The sequence below is a fragment of the Leptopilina boulardi genome, unplaced genomic scaffold, assembly GCF_019393585.1.
Source record: "Leptopilina boulardi isolate dan_hultmark-lab unplaced genomic scaffold, ZJU_Lbou_2.1 LbouV2_224, whole genome shotgun sequence".
NCBI classification, from domain to species: Eukaryota; Metazoa; Arthropoda; class Insecta; order Hymenoptera; family Figitidae; genus Leptopilina; species Leptopilina boulardi.
The window spans coordinates 3,499,554-3,521,720 of record NW_026137779.1 but is presented as its reverse complement, the minus strand read 5'-3'; the positions used below and the strand labels follow the sequence as shown (position 1 = coordinate 3,521,720).

The 22,167-nt window shown below is 26.2% G+C and overlaps 1 protein-coding gene across 1 annotated transcript; it reads right to left on the bottom strand.

Moving 5' to 3' along the window:
- Positions 1-276: 276 nt before the first annotated feature.
- Positions 277-21,070, bottom strand: LOC127279887 (uncharacterized). The gene is made up of 4 exons (XM_051302527.1): positions 20,532-21,070; positions 2,470-2,672; positions 1,826-2,100; positions 277-786 (listed from the first exon to the last, which is right to left on the bottom strand). Exons 3-4 carry the CDS (start codon positions 2,081-2,083, stop codon positions 277-279), a joined length of 768 nt encoding a protein of 255 aa, XP_051158484.1. The 5' UTR covers positions 2,084-2,100; positions 2,470-2,672; positions 20,532-21,070.
- Between the last annotated feature and the right edge of the window lie 1,097 nt (positions 21,071-22,167).

Genomic DNA, 22,167 nt, shown 5'->3' with positions numbered 1-22,167 from the left:
TTAATATTTACATGTTTTAAAAATAAAGGATATAGGATGTAGGTGAACAAAATTTTAATAGACATTTTTTTATAAAATGAGGTTTTATTTTTTCATTTACTATTTTTTTTTAAATATACGAATTCTTTATTTTTTTTAAAATTACATACTAATTAAATTTTTTATTACTAAAAAAATTTATAAAAATTGATAAAAAAGTTAAAATTTTGAAATATAAAAATAAATTTTCTAAAATATTTTTAAAATTACAAATAATAAAAAATTCTTAATTTTTTCTTAATAATGAGTCTCCTCATCGTCTGGTTCCTGTGGTTCCTGTTTAATTATTACTTCCAGGAGACTAGTGGCTTCGTTTACCTCCCTTTGCCTCTCCTCCTCCTCATTTTCCTCATCTATAACCACAATTTCTTCAATTTTGACACCTTGAGTTGGATGGAAATCAATGTCCATTTGACTCATTGTAAATTCTTCGGTTTCTGCTGGATTTGAAACCGGACCTTCTATGATGTCAAAATCAAATTCATCTCCCGATAAATTGTCAATATCAGGACGTTTTTTTAACAGGAACACGAAATCCTGAATTTCCAATACTTCTACAACGACATTCAAGTGTTCCAAGAAATACTCATCGTCCTCCATTGATGAACTTGGACTGAAAAGTCCGTATCGCCTTACTCCTGCCGCCAATGTCAGAAAATCAGTCAATTTCTGAAGATCAAAGCAATTGTTCACCCATTCATTAGGTATTTGGAAAAATAAACGGAAGCCCGTGTAGTTGTCCTCATTCTGCAAAAAAGAAATATATATTATTATTATTAATTGTATAATTAAATAATAATCATAAAAAATTATGACATACAATTAAAAAATAATTTAAATTAACTTTTATAATAAAATATATACCCACGTAGAAAGTGCTCCTGGAAATTGCCACCGGAATTCTTATTCGACATTCTAATGGAATTCCGATTGAAATTCCGACTGGAATTCCAATTGCAATTCTGACTAGAATTCCGATTGAAATTCCGACTAGAATTCCGATTGAAATTCCGACTGGAATTCAAAATGAAATTCTGACTGGAATTCTGATTGAAATTCCAAGGAATTCTTTTTGGAAATTTTTATGGAATTCCGATTGAAACTTACAATGGAATTCCAAAGAATTCTTATTGGAAATTTCTATGGAATTCCGATTTAAAATTTCAGTGGAATTCCAAAGAATTCTTATTAAAAATTCCTATGGAATTCCGATTAAAATTCCGACTGGAATTCCAATTGAAATTCTGGCTGGAATTCCAAAATGAAATTCTGACTGGAATTCTGATTGAAATTCCAAGGAATTCTTTTTTGGAAATTCCTATGGAATTCCGGTTGAAAATTGCAATTGTATTCTTTTTGGAAATTTTTATGGAATTCCGATTGAAACTTACAATGGAATTCCAAAGAATTCTTATTGGAAATTCCTATGGAATTTCGATTGAAAATTTCAGTGGAATTCCAAAGAATTCTTATTAAAAATTCCTATGGAATTCCGATTAAAAATTCTTATTGGAAATTCCTATTATAAATAGAAATGAAATTTCGATTAAAAATTTTAATGGAATTCTGATTGGAATTCCGATTGAAATTGTAATGGAATTCCGATTGGAATTCCAAGGAACACTTTCGTATGAATCTTTTTAACATGTATAAATATGTATAATAAATTATTATAATAACATTAATTTTTTTGTTCAATATTTGCATTCTAATTAAATAATTAATAAAAAGAAATTTAAAAAATTTAAATTATTATTATTTTAAAAGTATTTAAATTATAACTTACCAAAATTTCATTAAAGTCCAAGTCAATGCGTCGTATCCAGTATCCATTCACCATACCGTGAACTTTAGCCCGTACTCCATTGAAATTTAAAAAAACTGGAGAATGAGAATCTCTCTCCCCATTAAAAATGTCTCTTGCTCTTAACGCCAACCCTGTGATGCACAATTCTCTGAATTGTTCCGCATTGCTTTCCAAAAGCCATCTTTTTGGACCCTGAATCATCACTTCTAGGGTTGTGTAATGATCCATTTTCTCCATCGTTTCTTTTAAAAATTCTTTAAAGAAAAACAAAATTTATTTAAAAAATTATCAATAAACAAAGTAAAATTTAAAAAATTTCAATATATGTATAAATTTTTTTCGAAAATTGAAGTTAATTAAAAAAATCTTAAAAGTAACAAAATTTTAATAAAAATTGAATTTTTTTTCAAAAACAAGTAAAAAACACTATAAATTTTTTTAAAATTTTTTTTTAAATTTTATTAAATATTACTAAAATTGAAGGCAAATTTAAAAAAAATTAAATTTAATTAAAATTTTTTTGAATTTCAATAAAAAAATTTGTTTAATTTTAACTAATAAATTAATTATAATTTTAATAAAAAAAAGCTTTAAATGTAAAAAATTTTTTTAGCTACACTCACTTTTTTCACTAAAAAGAAAAAAATCACTGCACTGTGCACTCCACAAGTCACTTAGAAGGTTCTTCTATTTTTGGTGGTTACTTTTTTATTAAAGCTCCTATGGCACTGGCCTCTTTTTATATGCTGTCCCATAGTTTACAATTGAGTGACAGAGACAAATGCCATAGATTGAACGGAGAAGAAATATTACGATAACGCACACACTTGAAGGATGGAGTGAGACAAAACATAATTTTTAATAAGATTGAGAGAGAAAGAGAACTCAAAATGAATAGAGAAAAGAGAGGACAAATATTAAAACATATCCATGTTTTTGTTCTCTTAATTTTTTTGCCTTATTTATATAACTTATTTTTGTACCCCCAAGGAAGGGTGTCTGTACTTTTTGGTAAAAGAACTCTTTTATCGTCATACCAACTTAGAGCCTCTTTTCTTTGTTGTACAGTGTAAACTTGATGTTTTACACTTCGAATTAAATATTGATTTTCTACTAAGTTTTCGTATGAAAAAAGTGTTTTTTTATAGTCCTCAAATGTAATTTCCTTTAATGTTGAAGATCTAACACCTTTGGCTTTTTTCTTCTCGCGAATTTCGTTTAATATTTTATATGAATACAATTTCGATCTTAATCCAATAAACTCTGTGACAATCTTGCCATTGCATTCATCTTTCATTAAACCTAGAACTTTTCTATTTTTTAATTCTATACCATAACAATTATTTTCAGGATAATCGGAAGTATCGAAAAAATGTGAATCGCGTTTAATATAATCATATATGTTTGGAACTTTTATATGATAAATTAAACTATCAGTATCGGTATAAAGTAATTTAGATTGATCACTGAAAGTTTTTTTAACATAATTATAATGAAAATCGTAAAGAAAGAGTTTTGATATATCAAGAATGCTAAATCCAACATATATCGGTTTATTAAATTTAATCTGAACTTTATTCATCTCTATTATAACCAAATTTTCATCAAAAATATAACAACTATTGAAATTTGGTTTACTAATAAGAGCTTTAGCCCCGTATCTACCTTCCCAATGTGTAATAATTCTAATATCCTTATGCTTTCTTATGTTCTCCATTGTCTTCCCAAAAACAGAATTGTTCATTAATTTGTAAAAATTTTTTTCAAATATATTTGTTGACTTTTTTCGAAATTCTGTATTCAAATCAATATATTTTTTTAACCATTGAGATTGATTGAATTTTAAAATTCTATGAATTTTCGTTAATTTCATTCCAAGTTGCAAATAATATTTTAAATTTTTATAATGAATTACATATTTTGTTCTGGAAAACAAATGTGGTATTAATTTAGGTAATTTGCTCCCTGCAGCAGGGGGTATAAAATGTTCGGGGCATAAAGGCAAATCTTTATGCATATCATGAAATTCTTCTGGATATTCCAAATCTACTTCCAAAATATATCCATACATAGAATCATCTTCAATTTTATTCACATCAAACTCTGATAAATTAATTTCCCATTGAAAATTAGAATAGGGTAAAAAATTACTCATCGCTGCGCCATATAAATTATTTATATCAAAATACATTATATAAGATTCTTCAATTTCTGAATTAAATTCTGGCCCCATAAATCGATTGTTTGCTTTCGCATACCTATTTGAGCATTGAGAAATTCCTCCGCGAATACCCTTTTCTATGAAAAGTAACATTTCAATATCTCTTAATAACTCTAATTCTATTTTTGTGAATTTTAACATAGCATCGAATGCAAGTCCTGGTGCTGTAAAATAGTGTAAGGGGTCTAAATTATATGCAGATAAGCATGTTTTTCGAAAATTCTCAAAAACATCAGCTAAAAGTAAAACGTCTGTTTTTAAATATAAATCTGAATATTCCCCCAAGTTATTCAAATTAAATGTATTCCATACTTGACAAGCATGCGCATATTCTTCATTCGATATATTTGAATTATTCAATTTTGAAAAAAAAGCTTCTATTGACGGTAACTTATTTTCCTCTAATTTTTGCCAACTATCTATATATTCATACGGGAAAACTCCTTTTCTGACCAATAAATTAAACTCATCGATATTATTGCAATATTTTGCAGTAATTTTTTTTTCGTTATTATTTAAAAAACTTGCTAATTTATCCAAACTACTAGGCATGAACCTAAACGAGTCTAAAAATTTAAAACATACATTTTTACCCTCGACATATTTGGTAAAAGAGATATATTTTTCTTTATTTATCGGTAAAAGTTTTACATTTCCTTCAAAACTAGTACACAATTCTTTTATAAAAAAATGTGCATCGTATCCCGACAAATTGTGAAAAACTACGGGAACCGAATGCGAATTTTTATAATTAATATTACAACCCTGATGAGCTGCACCCCTATATTTTCCAGTGAAATGACAATGATCTCGATGTTTAATATCATCATTTTCGAACGAATTTTCACAAATGTGACAAATTTTTGCGGTTTTAAATTCCAATTCTTGCTGAAAAGTTAGAGTTTCTATTGGCACTATTTTTTTCAAATATGTTTCAACTAAATCAGCAATACTTATTAATTTTTTCATGAACCAAGAAATGCAATCCCGCCCTCTATAAGATTCAAACACCGAAAGTGAATCATCAAAATTACATTTTAAGTAAAATGCAACGCTTGTCGGAATGTGTTTCCTATATACACCAGATATTATTTCGTTATCATTAAAAGCTTCTAAAAGACTTTCAGTATCCGCATATAGTACAAATGGCACCTTTTCTTTAAATCTAAAATTTTTAAACTTTAAAATATTCTCCTCTTCTGTCGGTAAAATAACTTTACACTCGTTTAAATTCATACAATCAGTTTTATGTTTCAGAAATGAATTTTCATAATTAAAATGACATAAACATCTGTCACATAAATAAGTTCGACCGTGATGTTTTGAGAATTGTGATTTTACCAATCGTGACAGATTACGAATCCACGCGAAGTGATAATTAAAATTATTATTAGTGTGATTATTTATTACAGAAAAAGTGTCCACTTTTTTTATAATTAGTAAATGAATAGTATCTTTTTTAGAAAAATTATCGCTTAAATAAAAAGGGACAATGTCTTCTTTATTTTTACCAACTTTTTCAAAACCATAAATATTTATTTTCAAACTATTCATTTTTTCAAATTTAGAAACATCTTTTAAACTAATAGGAAAATTTATTCCCTCATATTTTAAAACATTCCTAAAATGAGGATAAGAACTTATAAGACTTGCATTATTTTTAACTGGAAACAAAGCTGCCATTACTGACCAAAGAAAACAGTAATCGTTAGTACATTTTACATTTACAACAGCCTTTTTATCAATTATAAATTTTGGTAATTCCGTATTTACAGAACAACCTACCTGAATTGGCGCATGTCTATTTATATTAACCATCAAATTTAAAATCTCCTTCAATGACCAACCTGACTTTTTTTCATTAAATTCCTCAACTTCTTTAAGAATATATTCATTTATTTCATTAAGAATTGTATCTAAGTCTGAGAAGGGAAAAAGAATTTCATTTTTTGTATTAAACGATTTTTTTTCTTGTATATTTTCACCGTTTTCGATAGTTATAAAATTGCCTATTAACACAAAATTCACTTTTAAGCTACTATTTTCTTTTAAAGCATTTTTTAAACGGGATTTTATTACAGATTTTGACTCCTCTAAAAATTTGAACAAATCTTTATGTTTTAAATTAATAACTACTCCTGTTCTAACTCTTTTTTCAAAAGCTGACTCTAAATTTTCCCATTTTCTTTCTTTTTTTTCCAAATTACCTCCACCAGTTTTTTGAATTTCTCTGACTTTTTCGCAAATAGTTTTTAAAATTCCAACAGTTATTATAATTCTTTTTCCTTTACTCACATTAATCAATTCTTTTTTTGATTTCAAAATTTTATTCAAAGATTTATATTTTGCACTACCAATTTTATCCACTTTTCCGATTCCAATAATAACCGTCTTTAACTCTTAATATTTCTCACTATAATATAAGCACTCTCCATAATTTCAATGAGTTTTGGAATATCTATAGAATCCATATTTTCTGTCTTTTTTAGGGTTCCGTACTCGGTTCGGAACCCTATTAATATCGGTTTTTTTGAAATCGTGTACCCCCCCCCCCCCCTAGCGGCCACATAAATTTATCTGGAGGGCTGAAAATTAGTACACATATGTATTTTCGCGTGTAGATTACAGGAAAATTATAGCGAACTTGATTGGAATTGATTAACATAGCGTTGTCAAGGAAAAACCATGAATTTTTACGAAAAATGCCTAAAAATGACTATGTACCCCCCCCCTAGCGGCCACAAGTTTTGACATAAAGAGCTCAAATTTGACACACTTACGTATTTTTACGTGAAAATTACAGGAAAATTATAGCGAACTTGATTCGGATCAATTTACATAGCGTTGTCAAGGAAAAATCAAAAATTTCGAAAAAAATAATTTATTCTCCCTAGCGCACACAATATTCAACCCAGACAGATCATATTTAGTATACAAATGTATTTTTACGGGAAAAATACAGGGGAAAAAAAGCGGTCACGATTAGAGTTGATGATTAACTTTTTATCAAGTTTTTCAAGAAAAAATGACACTTTTAGGAAAAAAATGTATTTTTCCACCAAAAACGAACAAAATTTTATTTAAAGGAAATTAAATTTATATATTTTAACGTATTTTTACGTGTAGATTACAAAAAAAATATAGCGAGCATGATTGGAGTTGATTATCATAGCGTTGTCAAGGAAAAACTATGAATTTTTACGAAAAATACCTAAAAATGAGTATGTACCCCCCCCCCCTAGCGGCCACATCTTTTGACATAAAGAGCTCAAATTTGACACACTTACGTATTTTTACGTGAAAATTACAGGAAAATTATAGCGAACTTGATTCGGATTAATTTACATAGCGTTGTCAAGGAAAAATCAAAAATTTCGAAAAAAATGATTTATTCTCCCTAGCGCACACAATATTCAATCCAGACTGTTCATACTTGCTGTAAAACTCAATTTTTGCGTGAAAAATACAGGGAAAAAATGTAAGCGCGATTGGAGTTGATGATCAATTTTTATCAAATTTTTGAAGAAAAATGATAAATTTCAGAAAAAAATGTATTTTTCCGCAAAAAACGAAAAAAGTTTTTCTACAGTGATTCAAATTTATATATTTTGACGTATTTTTACGTGTAGATTACAAAAAAAATATAGCGAGGATGATTGGAGTTGATTTTTCTGGAATTAATAAACAAATTTTATTTTTTAGATAACTTTCGATTTTCCCTTGACAAGCAGCTACTAGCCTTATATCAATATCTTAAGTTTTATCTCTTTTTGACTTAGAAAGATAAAATTTAATATTCAATATATTTTTAAAATGTAAATACAATAAAAATATTGCGAGTTGAAATAAAATTATGTTTCTTATATTTTTTTAGTAAAATATTTTTTAAAAAATAAAATCGGACAAGTGCGAGTTACACTCGCACTGAAATCGAGGGTTCCGTACTCGAAGCGAACTTATTTGGTATAAAAACAAATGTTTAAAAAATATGTGTTGTATGACAACTAATATAAGTGATACGAAGAGGAACAATTTTCTTGAATTTTACAAAATTGTTCCTTTTTGTATCACTTATATTAGTTGTCATACAACACATATTTTTTAAACATTTGTTTTTATACCAAATAAGTTCGCTTCGAGTACGGAACCCTCGATTTCAGTGCGAGTGTAACTCGCACTTGTCCGATTTTATTTAATTAAAAAAATGAATTCTTTATTTAACAAACACGCACAACCTATCAAGCTATTTGTTTATTGAAGACTAATAATTATTAACAAATGTATGCTTGCTTTTATACCACATTTCAAGGTTATATAAATTAAAAAATAAAATTATTAAAAAATAATTCCAGGAAATACATTAAATAAACATTCTTCTTTTCTCACGATCTAAAAATGTAATCATACGATGACCAATATTCTAATTAAAACATATTAGTCCAAAATAATATTTTCTTTAAATTAAGATAAAGGCCATGCGTTTTCTTTCTCAGATCAAAAAAATCAAAACAAATTTTTAATATGTTTAGTTAAGACTAACATAGCATACTTGCTCATTAGAGCTAAGGAGTTTAGATGTAAGCGATAGCAAGAACTCCGCATTTACTTTTCGGGCCGCTGTTCTCTAAATATATTAAATCTGTCAACGATAGAAAACCATAAAACTGATTGCTTAGGAAGAATTTCGAATCGCGCTAAGCTGAAAAGGAAATTTAATACCCTAAAAAGCAAAGACATACAGTACACTGAAATACAATTAACAGATATCGATTGCAAGAAGTTATAAACTTGTCATCATATTGTTTATAACAAAACTAATAGCAATATTTTCAAAATAATTTTAATAAGTTAAAACACAAACAGGAAATACCAAGCATTTTTTTCTATTACGCAATATTGCGCAATCATAATATTCGACAAAAATGTCGGTAATGCCGGTAACAGATTCCTACTATCCAGAACGCCCACAGCCTATCTACTCATGACTGAAGGTCATGTGAAAAGGTTATCATAAAATTAATTATTTTTTAAAATATTTTCTATTAATTAAAAATTCACAAATTTGCGAAAATTAATTTTAAAATTTTTTATTTATTAATAAACAATTATATTAGTATTGTTAAAGACAAGAAAAAGCGTTTTAAAAATAATTAAGAAAATAATTTCAATATATTAAAATAAGAAATGAAAGTGAACACAAAAATTCTATTTTTTAAACATTTAAATCAAAATTATTTTTCAAAAATTATTTATTATATTTAAAAATGTATTAATTAATGAAAAATTAATTTTTAAATATTTTATTTTTTGTAAAAGATTGTGGCCTTTACAAAATGGTTTTTAAAGTTGAAATAAAATTTTTTTAAAATTAATATTTCGATTCGAAATAAAATTGACTAAATAGACAGAAAAAAATGCTTGTAATATATTTATTAGTGACAATTTGTAAAATTTAATTATTTTCAAAATTATTATTAACAAAAACAATTCCTATATCAATCATCATAAATTATAAAAACCAATGGTAGATTAAACAAATTACGTTATGTAATCTACTTTAGACCTGAAAGGGCTATTTTTTAACAAAAATTCTACGAATAAAACAAAAAACCAGGAAGTTATAAACTTGTCAACATATTGTTTATATTAAATCTAATCGCGATAATGTCAAATAATATTTAAGACGTCAAGGCAGGAAATACCAAACATTTTTTACAGTTGCGCAATATTGCGCAATCATAATATTCGACAAAAATGTCGGTAATGTCGGTAACAGATTCCTACTATCCAGAACGCCCACAGCCTATCTACTGTCATGATTTTACAGTATTATTTCGATTCACTTTTAATTTTTATATTCACCTGCAATGTGAATATTGAGAATATTCAAATATCTCCGTGAAAACCTTTTTAAATGAGCCCGCCCTTTTAGGTCGATAAGTAAGATTATTTTTCTATCAGCAAGTTGTAGAGCCTGTGGAAGATTTTTTTTTTTTTTTTTCTCAGCCAGATATCTGTAGTGTAGTGGTTAGGGTTTTTAGCTAGCGCGCGGCGAACGTAGGTTCAATCCCCAGCAATACCTGTAAATTCAAAATAAAACTACTTTTTCAAACTAAAAGGTTCAATCCCCAGCACCCCACAATTTGTTTTCAAAAGTTCTTGCTCAACAAGCATGCAGTGCTTGATTCAATGTGAAACAAAGCATCAAAGCAGAGCAAGAATGTTTGTATATTATTTATTTTATTTTTATTCCCAGATAGTAAATTTTATTTATTGATAATAATAATAAAGATCTATCTATCTATCTATCTATCTATCTATTATTATTATTATTATTAATATTATTATTAATAATAATAATAATATTAATACTTCTTAAATATTATTTTTGTATTTTTTACAGGTATTTCCGTCCAACATTTCTTGAAAATTTAATTTAAATTTTCAGGAAATGTTCGTCACAAAAATTGACTGAATATTTAAATTACATTTTCATTCAACTTTCGCTATAAATTTTTAATGAATATTTAATTTAAATGTTTATTATTATTATTATTATATATTATTATTATTTGTAATAATTTTTTATTCAAGAATCGAAAAAAGATTTGATGTATGATTTGATATAGGAAAATTTCTGGTTAAGGATTGAGCAATGAATTTTGGTATGTTTTTTAGTGAGAAAACACGAAGGAAATTGACATGATAAATTGACATAAGAAATTGAAGGAAAAAATGTGACCAGAAAAAATTGTGGGATTTCACATAGGAATTTACATAACTTATTACCTAAGAATACGTTTGTAAGAATTTGCATCGAATCCTACTTCAAATCATGTCTCAATTTCCTATATGATTTTTCATAAGATCCTATACAGTTTCTTACATGACACATAGGATTTTATGTGGATTTTAATATATGAATTTATGTGAGATCCTATATAAGATCCTATATGAGAATTTTCAGTAGGGTAGGTACTTTAATAATAATAGATAGTCGTAGTCATTGACACCTACTCTTTTCTGTCCTTATCTTACAAACGTGATTCCATATATAATACGTACGTTAGAAAAGGACAAAAATAAAAGTATAGGCCAGAAGTATCTTTTATGCACGGAGAGAAATAGATGGTAAGAACTTATGATCTTACGATGGTAAAAAGTAGATGTTAACCAGTACTATCATTACACTGTAAAAAGTCCAAACAGAATTTTCCCAAAGATAGGAATTTTACTTTTAAGAATCCATGGCACAAATACTATATTAAATGCAGAAATAATACAGGGTCCAAAATGGAAAATACAATATTTGGTAATTTTACTATTTCGAATATTGGGATTTTCCATTCCTCGGCGAAATTCCTACTTTTAAAGTGGGTAATAATGTTACCCACTTTCAAAAGGACGAAATGACTGAAGGCTGTGAAACTGCACTAGATGGGAAAATTACCATTGGCGAACGTAACCTTACTAAAGCAAAAATGACAATTCCACACTGTAGTATTTTTCCTGTTTTTAATGTAGTATAATCACAAGTGTTGGTAATATTCCCGTTTCTTTAGAAAAATACATTAGCGTGTAAAATTACCATTTTTTAAAAGTAATATTAACAATTTTTGGAAAATTCCCAAATTTTGAAATTCATAATATACGCACACATTTACGATTTATGCGCCGTGTGCAATCGTTAATGCCTGGCAGCAGTCGGCATTCATCGACAATTGTCTTTTTGATTGTAAAGATGACGTAAAAATGGTAAAATTTTACGACACGAGTTATTTTATCCTTACATAGGACAATTCATAAAAGTTTTTGTTCATAATTTAAATTAAACTTGAATATGAAAAACAAAAATGTTAATGTTTCTTGTGCAAAAATATAGGAATAAAATATAGAGTCTAATTGTGTTTATAATTATTTTTTCTTTATTTTATAAAATTCTTTAGCGAATATTAATAACTTAAAAGTAAATACCTTCATCGTAATCGCATAAAAAGTATAAATTATTCCTATATTTTTTTCTAAACATAAAAATTTAATATTTTATAAAATTTCGGAAAAGTACTGATGTCTGTATATTTACTTTCTCCTGCGTTTAAAATACCAGAAAGTGTAACTGTACAGTTCGTGGCAATTTTCCCATCTCGTCTGGAAAATTACATAACCTAAAAATTTTATTCCCATCGACAGTAAAGGTGCCGTTCTGATAGTGGGTAATAATCTTTCCCACTTTCAAAGTGGTAAAATTCCATTAAGTCTTTTTACAGTGTATGCTACTCGGTACTATCAAAGATGTTACAAAAAGTATGGTTATGTTACCCACTGCAATCAAGATGTTACTTCGTACAATCTGGATAGTAACTGATAGAATCTAGATTGCTGTCCGTATATGTAAGATCAAATATGGTATCTGGTACTATCTAGATAGTACCCCGTACCATCTATTTCTCTCCGTGTGATTTTATGGCTTTTAATTAATAAAATTAAAAATTTAATACTAAATTAATTGATTAAAAAATTTATTTCAAACATATACTCTAAGCCCCACCACTATAATTTCTCTTGTCCCTTATGTGTATTCTTCGCGCGACATCTCTTTCATCCGCTCGATGACTTTACAGCGAAAAACGCCACAGACGACTTTGTGTTCTTTTTACGTTGTATTTGCACTAAAAAAACTACGCAAGTGCATTTTTTAAAAGGGATTGTTTAAATAATTAATTTTTTTTGCAAAAATAGAAAGAGCACATCCGATTTACCCCATTAGGGATATTTTTATTCATAAAAAATGAAATCTAAATGAAGTTTTTGATGTAAATGGTTTTTCTCAAATATCTCCGTTCGACCTATTTGTGGCTTATGTATCTTTTTCCGTTGTAGGGCAGTGTAAATGTTAATACAATTACAACGATATATAATTTTTTGCAAATATTTTTAAATTATTGAAAATTAATGTTAAATAATGGAGTAGATTGTTGTATAATCATTATGTCATTTTAAAGTTTTTACATAAAGTTTTATATCATTGGAATCGTTAAAATCTAAAAATTACAAATACAAATTTTAAAAAATATTTAAAAAAATTTTTTAAATTATTTATTTTGCGTTAAAAAGTCATAAAACCTGAAGTACCCTCGAAAGGAACCTTCTATTGGAAGAAGGGAATATATAAAAAAAGGTAAATTGTAGTGGGTAAAAGTAAATAATCGGTTTGAAAGAAATAAAAAAAAATTGTCCTGAGGATTTTAAATATTTAAAATTTTCATAGAAATTAACTACTCAATTTTTTAATTTTTAACTATTTATAGAATTTTTTGGATGTCTAGAATCCTGAAAAATTGAATCTTTCAAATATCTCACTTTCATATGAATAATATTAAAAATATAGAAATTTTTTTTTTCAAATTTAATGGCTCCCCGTGTAGAAAACGAAAAGTGGTCTTATTGTTAGCTTGGTCCTATCTATTTTGCCCTATTATTAAGTAGGTCCAAGTTTGGCATTCTAGCTTGGTCCTACAACGGTTTGTGATGCGATTTTAGCCTGGTCCTAACTTGGGTGCCTATTTATATTACCAGTTTTAATAATAAATAATAAATGATTAAAAAAATTAATTTTAACCACAATTAATATTAACCCCAGACCCATGACCTAAGAGACCTAATGAACGCTTTAACGACCGCGTCTACCAAACCTGATTAGATATTTTTATTTGATTTGTCTATATAAATTTTCACTATATTTGTTTAATTCTATTTTACAAAAATACTTGAAATCATCCAGAACCATTAATTTTACAATTTATCAAATCGAATATAAAGCCAGATAGATTTGATGTTAAATTATTAATTCAATAATTGTTTAAACAATTTATTGTTTTTATTTATTAACTTTTTTGTAATGCACCTAGAAACATGCAGCTTTTTCTTAATTTTACAATAGGAAAAAATACCTCTATACATTTCATGCAGATAAATGTAGAAATTTCAATTAAAAAATTATGAAAAATAACATTAAACAAATTTTTTTTAATTTTTATAGTAAGGCACATATTTTTTTTAAAATATGTAAATTAGTTACTATAGTTAAATAATGATATTCATAAGAAACAGTCCGTTTTTAACTTAAAAATTACCATAAAAATGAAGTTTGAATAAAATTAATTTGTATTAAAAATGTATTTTAAATAATAAAAAATAAATTTCTTACATTTTTATAATTTGATTTAATAAATAATCTGCCTAAATATGTACCTGTTTTGCAATCTAACAAATAGTATATACACGGATACTATGTAATGAAAGATCAATGAAATTGTGAATATATACAAAATACTTCATAAATAATGGACAGTTTTTTAATAATCAACTAATAATGATAATTTTTTATAAGCAAAAAGAAAATCTTATTTTAAGATGAGTCTTGAAATCAGCGTTAGTAGTTATAATGGAAATTTCATTGCGTAAATTCAACTAAGCTGCCTTAAAAATGTTGCCTCTTAAAATAAGACCTCTTTTCGGCCTTAAAATAAGACTTCTTTTTACAGTGTATTCATATTATGTGATTACTACTTTCATTGAAACGTCCACTACACTTAAAGTTAATTGAACTGCTCATTTTGATATACAAACTTCAATAAATTAAAAATAGGTACCCGGGTGCCTCATCCGCCCATAGAAGTCCTCAGTCCCATAAAGGTTAAACAAATAAAAATTCAACAAAATATTTTTGAACTATATTATTTGGCAATATATATACACGGAAAAAAAATAATTGCTTACAGGTGATAACTGATGTTTGCTATCGGATCTATCAAAATTAGTAACCACATCTAAATTGTCCATAAAAACCATTTAAGTCAGAATTAGTCAGCTGCATCACAAAACATCAAAATAGTCTATAAAAACGTCAGGATTTCTGACGTTTTGAGACTGATTTATGATTTTATTTTTAACAGGGTAAATTTATGTTTTTTTTTAAAAAAATGTAATTAATTGATAATTAATAAAAATTAAATTATGTAATCAGAAAGAAAATTAAATTAACTGAAAATTATTAATTATATTTTAAAAAGTATTGAGCAATTAAAAAATATTTAAAAATTTTGAAAAAATAAAACCTAAAAAAACTTTGTAATGTTTTAAACTTTAATCTTAAATTAAAAATTAAAATCAAATTAAAAATTTATTAAAAAAACAAACTATTTATTTTTATATCAAGAAGAATTTTTTTTAATACGAAATGTTTACATATAAAAAAATATAACAATTTAATAATTAATAATAAAAATAAATTAATAATAATAAATATATAAATAATAATAATATATAATAAATAATAATGAATAATGAAAAAATATTGAAAAAAATTTAAATATAACATAATAAATTTATAAATAATAATAAAAATTATATTATAATTGAAACTTTTTTTTCTATAAATACCAAGTAGGAAATATACTGGTGCTGCACACAATGAACAATATTTTTTTTACTTTAAACTGTCACTCAGTATATGACTTTATTTATGACGATGAATAAAAATATTCTTCGCGTTAACCATAAAATGTTACGAAATCAAGAATTGTCAAAATAGAAAAACAAAAAGACGAGGGGGAATTTACTAGTAAAAATTGTGTACACTTGACTACAACTACACATATTATCATTATTACCTTAATATTACAATTTTTACAAGTATTACATACTACTACCAAAATATTACTGTATTACAAAGTATTACACATATATTACTGAGTATTACCCTTTATTACAAAAAATATTACACATCAAACAGCATTTTCTTATACATAGGACTTTCAATAGAATCACTTAAAATTATTATTTAAGAGCAAAACTTTAAAAGAAGAAATAGAGAAATAAATAATTAAATATTTTTAAATATTAGGGTAAGTGCATCAATTACGGCGCGTTCATAAAAAATAACTATTATTACTATTATATTTAATATAACTGTTGCAAAATGATTAAAAAAAAATTATTTTAATCTTTTTTTGATACAAATACTAATGAAGATGCACATTTAAACAATTATTAATTAAATTATTTGAGATCAAATTTTTTCCCTCGCCGTAATTGAAACATTTTTAATATTTCCATTGACTCTAATTTTGGCGGGCAAAGTATCTTCAAAATACACATTATTTTGGTCACCGAAACTGATACAAACGCGTCGCAATAGAAAATTACGGTATTAGTTTTAATTTCTCATATTTGTTTAAATAATCGATTTTTATAAAGTTAAACATTTTTTTTAACATCTAAATAACATAACCTTTTAGTTTAATAAGTCTTAAATTGAGTTTATACAATAGAAATGTCGAATTTTCTATTTCAAAGGTGTTTTGACTCGAATCGCGCCGCAATTAGTGCATTTACCCTACTTATAAAAGAAAATAATAAATTTCTCTTTTCTAAAACGTAAATATCTATTATTTCAAATGTTTTGAAATTTCTTTTAAAGAACACGATAAATATAACTTATTTGTTTTATTTTTGGACGAGGAACTGAACAAATATAATTTTCTATATTATAATATCCGTAAGCATCCATGTTTATAACGTTTAATATTTGGTTTTTGCTATCTTAAATCACGAACACAAACTACCTAAGCCACGTGCATTTTGTTTCGGTGTAATTACAGGAGCAGATATCTTACTGTATTCGATTTTTTTTACTTATTCCGGTTAGGTAGCTAAAAGCTAAAATTCATCCAATTACTAATGAACCATCTTCTGATTTGATTCTGTAAACATTCGATACCGCCACCTATGGAAAAGTTGTTATACTTCAGCATCAACTCCCGCGCTACATTTGAATAAGTGTTTAAAATTTTTACTTATATTAACATTTTTTGGTTTGATTTTCTTTAAATTTTTTTAAGGTATTACACCATAATACCACAATATTACAAGTGTTACACAGTATTACATGATATTACACAATAATACTTATTATTACTACCGGAGTAAATTCCCCCTCGCAAAAAGAACAAAAAAAACGACTAACTTCAAGTGTGGACAGACTGAATGAATGAATGAATGAATACGGAAATTATTATATGTAATAATAAAATAATAATAAAATAAAATTTTCAAAAACGGGACTGTAAAAAATTTTGAAAAAAAAGTGTTTTTGAATTCAAAGATTCTCAAAAACGTATTTGATTATATTTTAGAATAATCTTTACATTTTCAGATAGCTGGCCACCCTCCTTAAAAAAATTCCAAATATTTGGTAATATATTAAAGAATTTTTTTTATAGGTTTTTGTTAAAAGCCGTGAAATTAATATCCAAGATATTAACCACGTCACGAATGTAAGGGAGATAGTTGTTTTGCCCAACGAAATTTTTACCGTGCTCAAAAGATGATTGTAAAAGGTTTGTAAAATTATTTGTTATATATTATTATAAATTATTTTTAAATAATTAAATTTATTTTTTAGATCATCCAATTGTGAAGGATTCGTCATGAAAAAAGTTGTTTTTAAAAAAGGACCGCAAATGACAATATGCGCAACATGTAAAAAATCCAGGCGAAAAATTATTGAAAAAAAATAAATTGATGTGCAAAAATAAAACTTTGGAAAAAAAAGTTAAAACGTTTAAACTAAAAACGAGACGAATATCAAGAAATAATAGGAAAAGATTGCTATGGAAAAGCTCCTGGGAATTTCCGCCAATTCTTATTGGAAATTCCGACAAAATTCTGTCGGGATTTCAATGGAAATTCCCAGGAGCACTTTCCTAGGAATCTTTCCACGTGGAAAATAAACTGAAAGCAATTAATTTAAAAAATAACATTATTCATAAATAATGATGTACTAAAAAAAGTAGGAATAGTAATAACATTAATAAAGACAATGTGAGTTATTCTAATACATGAAAAATAATAAAAGATATTAAAAAATAACATTCTTTGATTCAAAAGCATATTCTGTTAATTCAATAAAAATACCTTTATATTAAAATTGTTTTCTGTCGATTTAAGAAATATGTTTATGTTTCAATTAAAGTGATACTATCGAATCATTAAAATCGGTGCTTTCAAAACAATGACATATACGTTAGACAGCCCAGTATGGCACTTTTCAAAGAATCAAACCCATATGTCATTGATTCAACAGCATTTTTTTCTCAGTGTAGAGACTTTGAATTTCGCGGAAATAACTCGGAAAACTTGGACAGTCTTCCTGTATGTCTAACCAAGACAAATGGTTACATTCCTGACAGATTTGTAGAAACTACAAGAAAAAATCAAGTTTTCGAGTTTTTTTTAAATGGAAAATATTTCTGGAGATCAAATTAAATAGTTAAAAATTTATTATTTAATTGTGTTTTGTGATTTTATTAGAGATAAATATGTGTAGAGATGGATACATGAATAAAAATAGAGGTAATAATTAAATTTGTTTTTCTTCTTTTTTTCAAATTGTGGTCTGTTAAAATTCTTTGGGGTAATGGAAGAATTGTGTCAGCCAGCAGAGTTTCGTTACCTCGATATTGCTTTTCTTATTTTTTTGAAAATTGAACAAGATTCATTTATAAAATTTAATATTGTTGCATATTTAATTACTGAGAATCGATATTTGTGTTTTATTGTCTAAAATGTGTTATTATTGGATATTTTAATACCAAAGAAGCTGTAGGTCTTTTTTGTCTTAAATATTTTGTAAAATGTTCATCTGTCGAGAATTATTGACAAAATAAAAAAAATTGAAAGAAAATAGAAATTTTATCATTTTATTGGAATTTCAAGTAAGAGTAAAAATTCAGTTTCTTAGAAAATTTTTTTTTTGCAAAGGGGCCGTCCATAAACCACGTAGCCCAATTTTTGGCACTTTTTGACCCCCACCCATGTAGACCAACGTAGACTTTCGCTCTAACCCCCCCCCCCCCTCCACTGGTAGAACGTAGTTTTTTTTTACTTATTTAAAAATGTTTTTCTTTTGAATAGATAACAATTTCCAATAAAGAGAATTCAATTTAAGAACACATAAGGAATAATAATTAATTAATAATATTAACATTACATAACTTTTAATTTCTATTAAAAATTAATTCTAATAAAAATAAGTTTAACTGAAACATTCTTACCAGTTAAATGTTTGTTAAAATGAAATAATAATGTATTTACCATTTTGTTTTGGCAGCAAAATCGACAAAGTGAAATTCATTCTAATAATTATGATAAATAAAAATATAGCTAATTAAAAATTTCAATGAATGAAAATTTAGTAAATTGTAGAATTCTTAATTAATAAAAATTTGTTTACAATATTGTTTGCATTAATTTCTTTTCATTAAGTAATATTTCTAAAAGCAGGTGATTTTGAAACACTAAAAATGCAATTTTATAATTTTCATGGCATATTATTCGTGAGACCCAATTATTTTTCTTATTTTCATCAAGTTTATAATAATCATTTTAAAATAATTTATACATATTTAATTTTACAAAAATTCTATTTTATATTCATATATCCGCTCAATTCGATATTGAAATTACCCGCGCAATTTAAAAAATATCAATATAAATGACTTAATAAATACAACTACGTAGTCATGGCTCGAACCCCTCCCCTCCCCCTAAACTGGCTACGTGGTTTATGGACGGCCCCAAATTTCCTTTCTTTTCTTTTAATTTCTAATTAATTATAATTAAAGATATATAACAAAAAGAGTAAAATATGACCGAAACAATATTTTATTATAAGAATAAGTTGGTTTTTTTTGTCATTTTCCTTAATGGGCTCCAATTCCCCTAACAATTTCATTTTATCTCTAATTACATTGTCATCAACATGTATTCCATATCTCCAATAAAATTGAGAAGTTCAGATTCAGATATTCCGGGATGTGTGGAAGGTTTATAAACGCTATCGAAAAAACTATAGCAAAAGCATTTATAATATCTTGTGGATTATCTATTTTAAGGCCATTTTATACAAAACCTTACCAGGAATTCTAGAAACATTCGTTGATCTATTAACAAAAGACCATATTGAATTTGGATTAATAGTCACCTCACATTCAATGCCCTTAAGGTAATCATATTATACTTATTGTGAACCTTCTTCTTTACATCATATCTGATTCTTTTATACTGACATAACGCTTTTTAAGTCGCATGAACTGGAAACAAAATAGAAAGTGGCGCTGGTCAAGAATATAATTAAATGTATCGAATTAGTGCCTAGCAAATTAGAAATCTTATGTGGAAATCTCTGTGCCCAAAGTTAGAATAAAACATATTGTAATTCTACCCTCACTTGTTGCAAATCTGCACTATGGTAGACACAGCCCATGAGTGCGAGTGAGACAGACGTAACGCATGCTTTTCTATGATTATACTTGTGCTTTTCTTACTGTATAGAAGACCCAAAAATTTGTATACTTTACTAGGAACTATTAGACAGAGAGCATAATTTTATACAAAATTTACCTGTCTGAAAAGGAAGTCCTTTGTAAATGGAATGGATTGTTCTACTGACCAAGATAGATAATTACTGGAAAATAATGTCCGTTTAAAAAAAATAAATGGTGATAATTTTCGTTGCTTTACACAAATTTCTTTAAAGAAAACAAGAAACATAATCTCTGTAAGGTCTAAACGAACAGTATAAATAAATTTCTTAATAGCAAATGTCAGAATTGAGACCGCAATTAAGACTACGTGTAAGGGTCAGTTTTTGGAAACTTATTAAAATTTCACAACCACGAAGTAGAGCAAGCCAACATAGCATGTGCTTGCTTTTCACAAATCTAACGTCAAGTCTGCTATCCGTGGAAACTTTGAGAATCAGAAATTATCTCATCTTTTTTAAAATTGCAAGGACTGTCATATAAATAATATTTATATATTTCATTATCATAGGTTATGCAAAAATTCCTAAAATAACCAGATTTTTATGAATTGGGGGTTAACAAATAATTAGTGTAATAAAGTTATAATATAAATATGATTAAAAACAGGCCATTTCCAGATTCTCGCTATGAGTGCTAAGTGAGCATGAAAAGCAGAGTTGCCAATGACCCTACCTAAACGCTACTGCGCTTGCGCTACGACAACTCTCTTGTAGGTCGAAAAAAGCGCGCTTATATAAAATGCTTAATAATAAGAAAACTTTAATAAAGCAATATAAAAATATTTTTACTATTGAATTTTTTTTTGTTAATTATATTGCTTCCTAATAAAAAAATACTAATTTCCTTAATATACTTAAGTATATAATAATAATAATAATAATAATAATTTTATTATATTTATATAATTATTGTCATTATTTTTTAAATAAAATATTCATAATCTATTATTATTATCATCAATATAATATTTATTAATTAATTATTATATTATTTATTATTATTCTCATTATTTTCAATAAATTATTATAAAATATCTATGATAATGTATTACATCTATATATTTCAAAAAAATAAACCGAATTTTTTTTGTACTTTTTTCCTAATTCAAATTTTCCTCATAAAAAAGTACAAAAAAATTTAGCTAAATTTTTCAAAAAATATACATATCATATAAGTATATATCATAGATAATTAATTAATAACAATTTAATGATAATAACAAAAATAAATAATACATTACATAATTAATTATTAAATATTAAATTGATGATAATAATAAAGGAGGTTCTACAATAGATGCAAGATCAAGTCCAAGTACAAGTGCAAATTTATTGTACTTGGATGCGCGCGCAACGTATTGCCAACTGTCGCTGAGGCGCAGTTGAAAATACTGGATTCAATTTTTAATTATAAATTAAATATAATTGCTGCCATTTCTGGTTGCATTTAATTAAGTGAGGTAAGTAATCTTAAAAAAATAAATAATATTATTTCGAAAATAAAAAAATTGTGGGTTATGTGTACATAACTTATATGCAGTTTTAAAACATTGAAAGTAATTTTACATTTTTCACAGCGTAATAAAATTGTAATTGTTTAATTAATTAATTAATTAATAAAATTGTAATTGTTTAATTAATTAATTAACTAATTAATTAATTTAATTAATTAAACAATTACAATTTTATTAATTAATTAATTAATTAAACAAT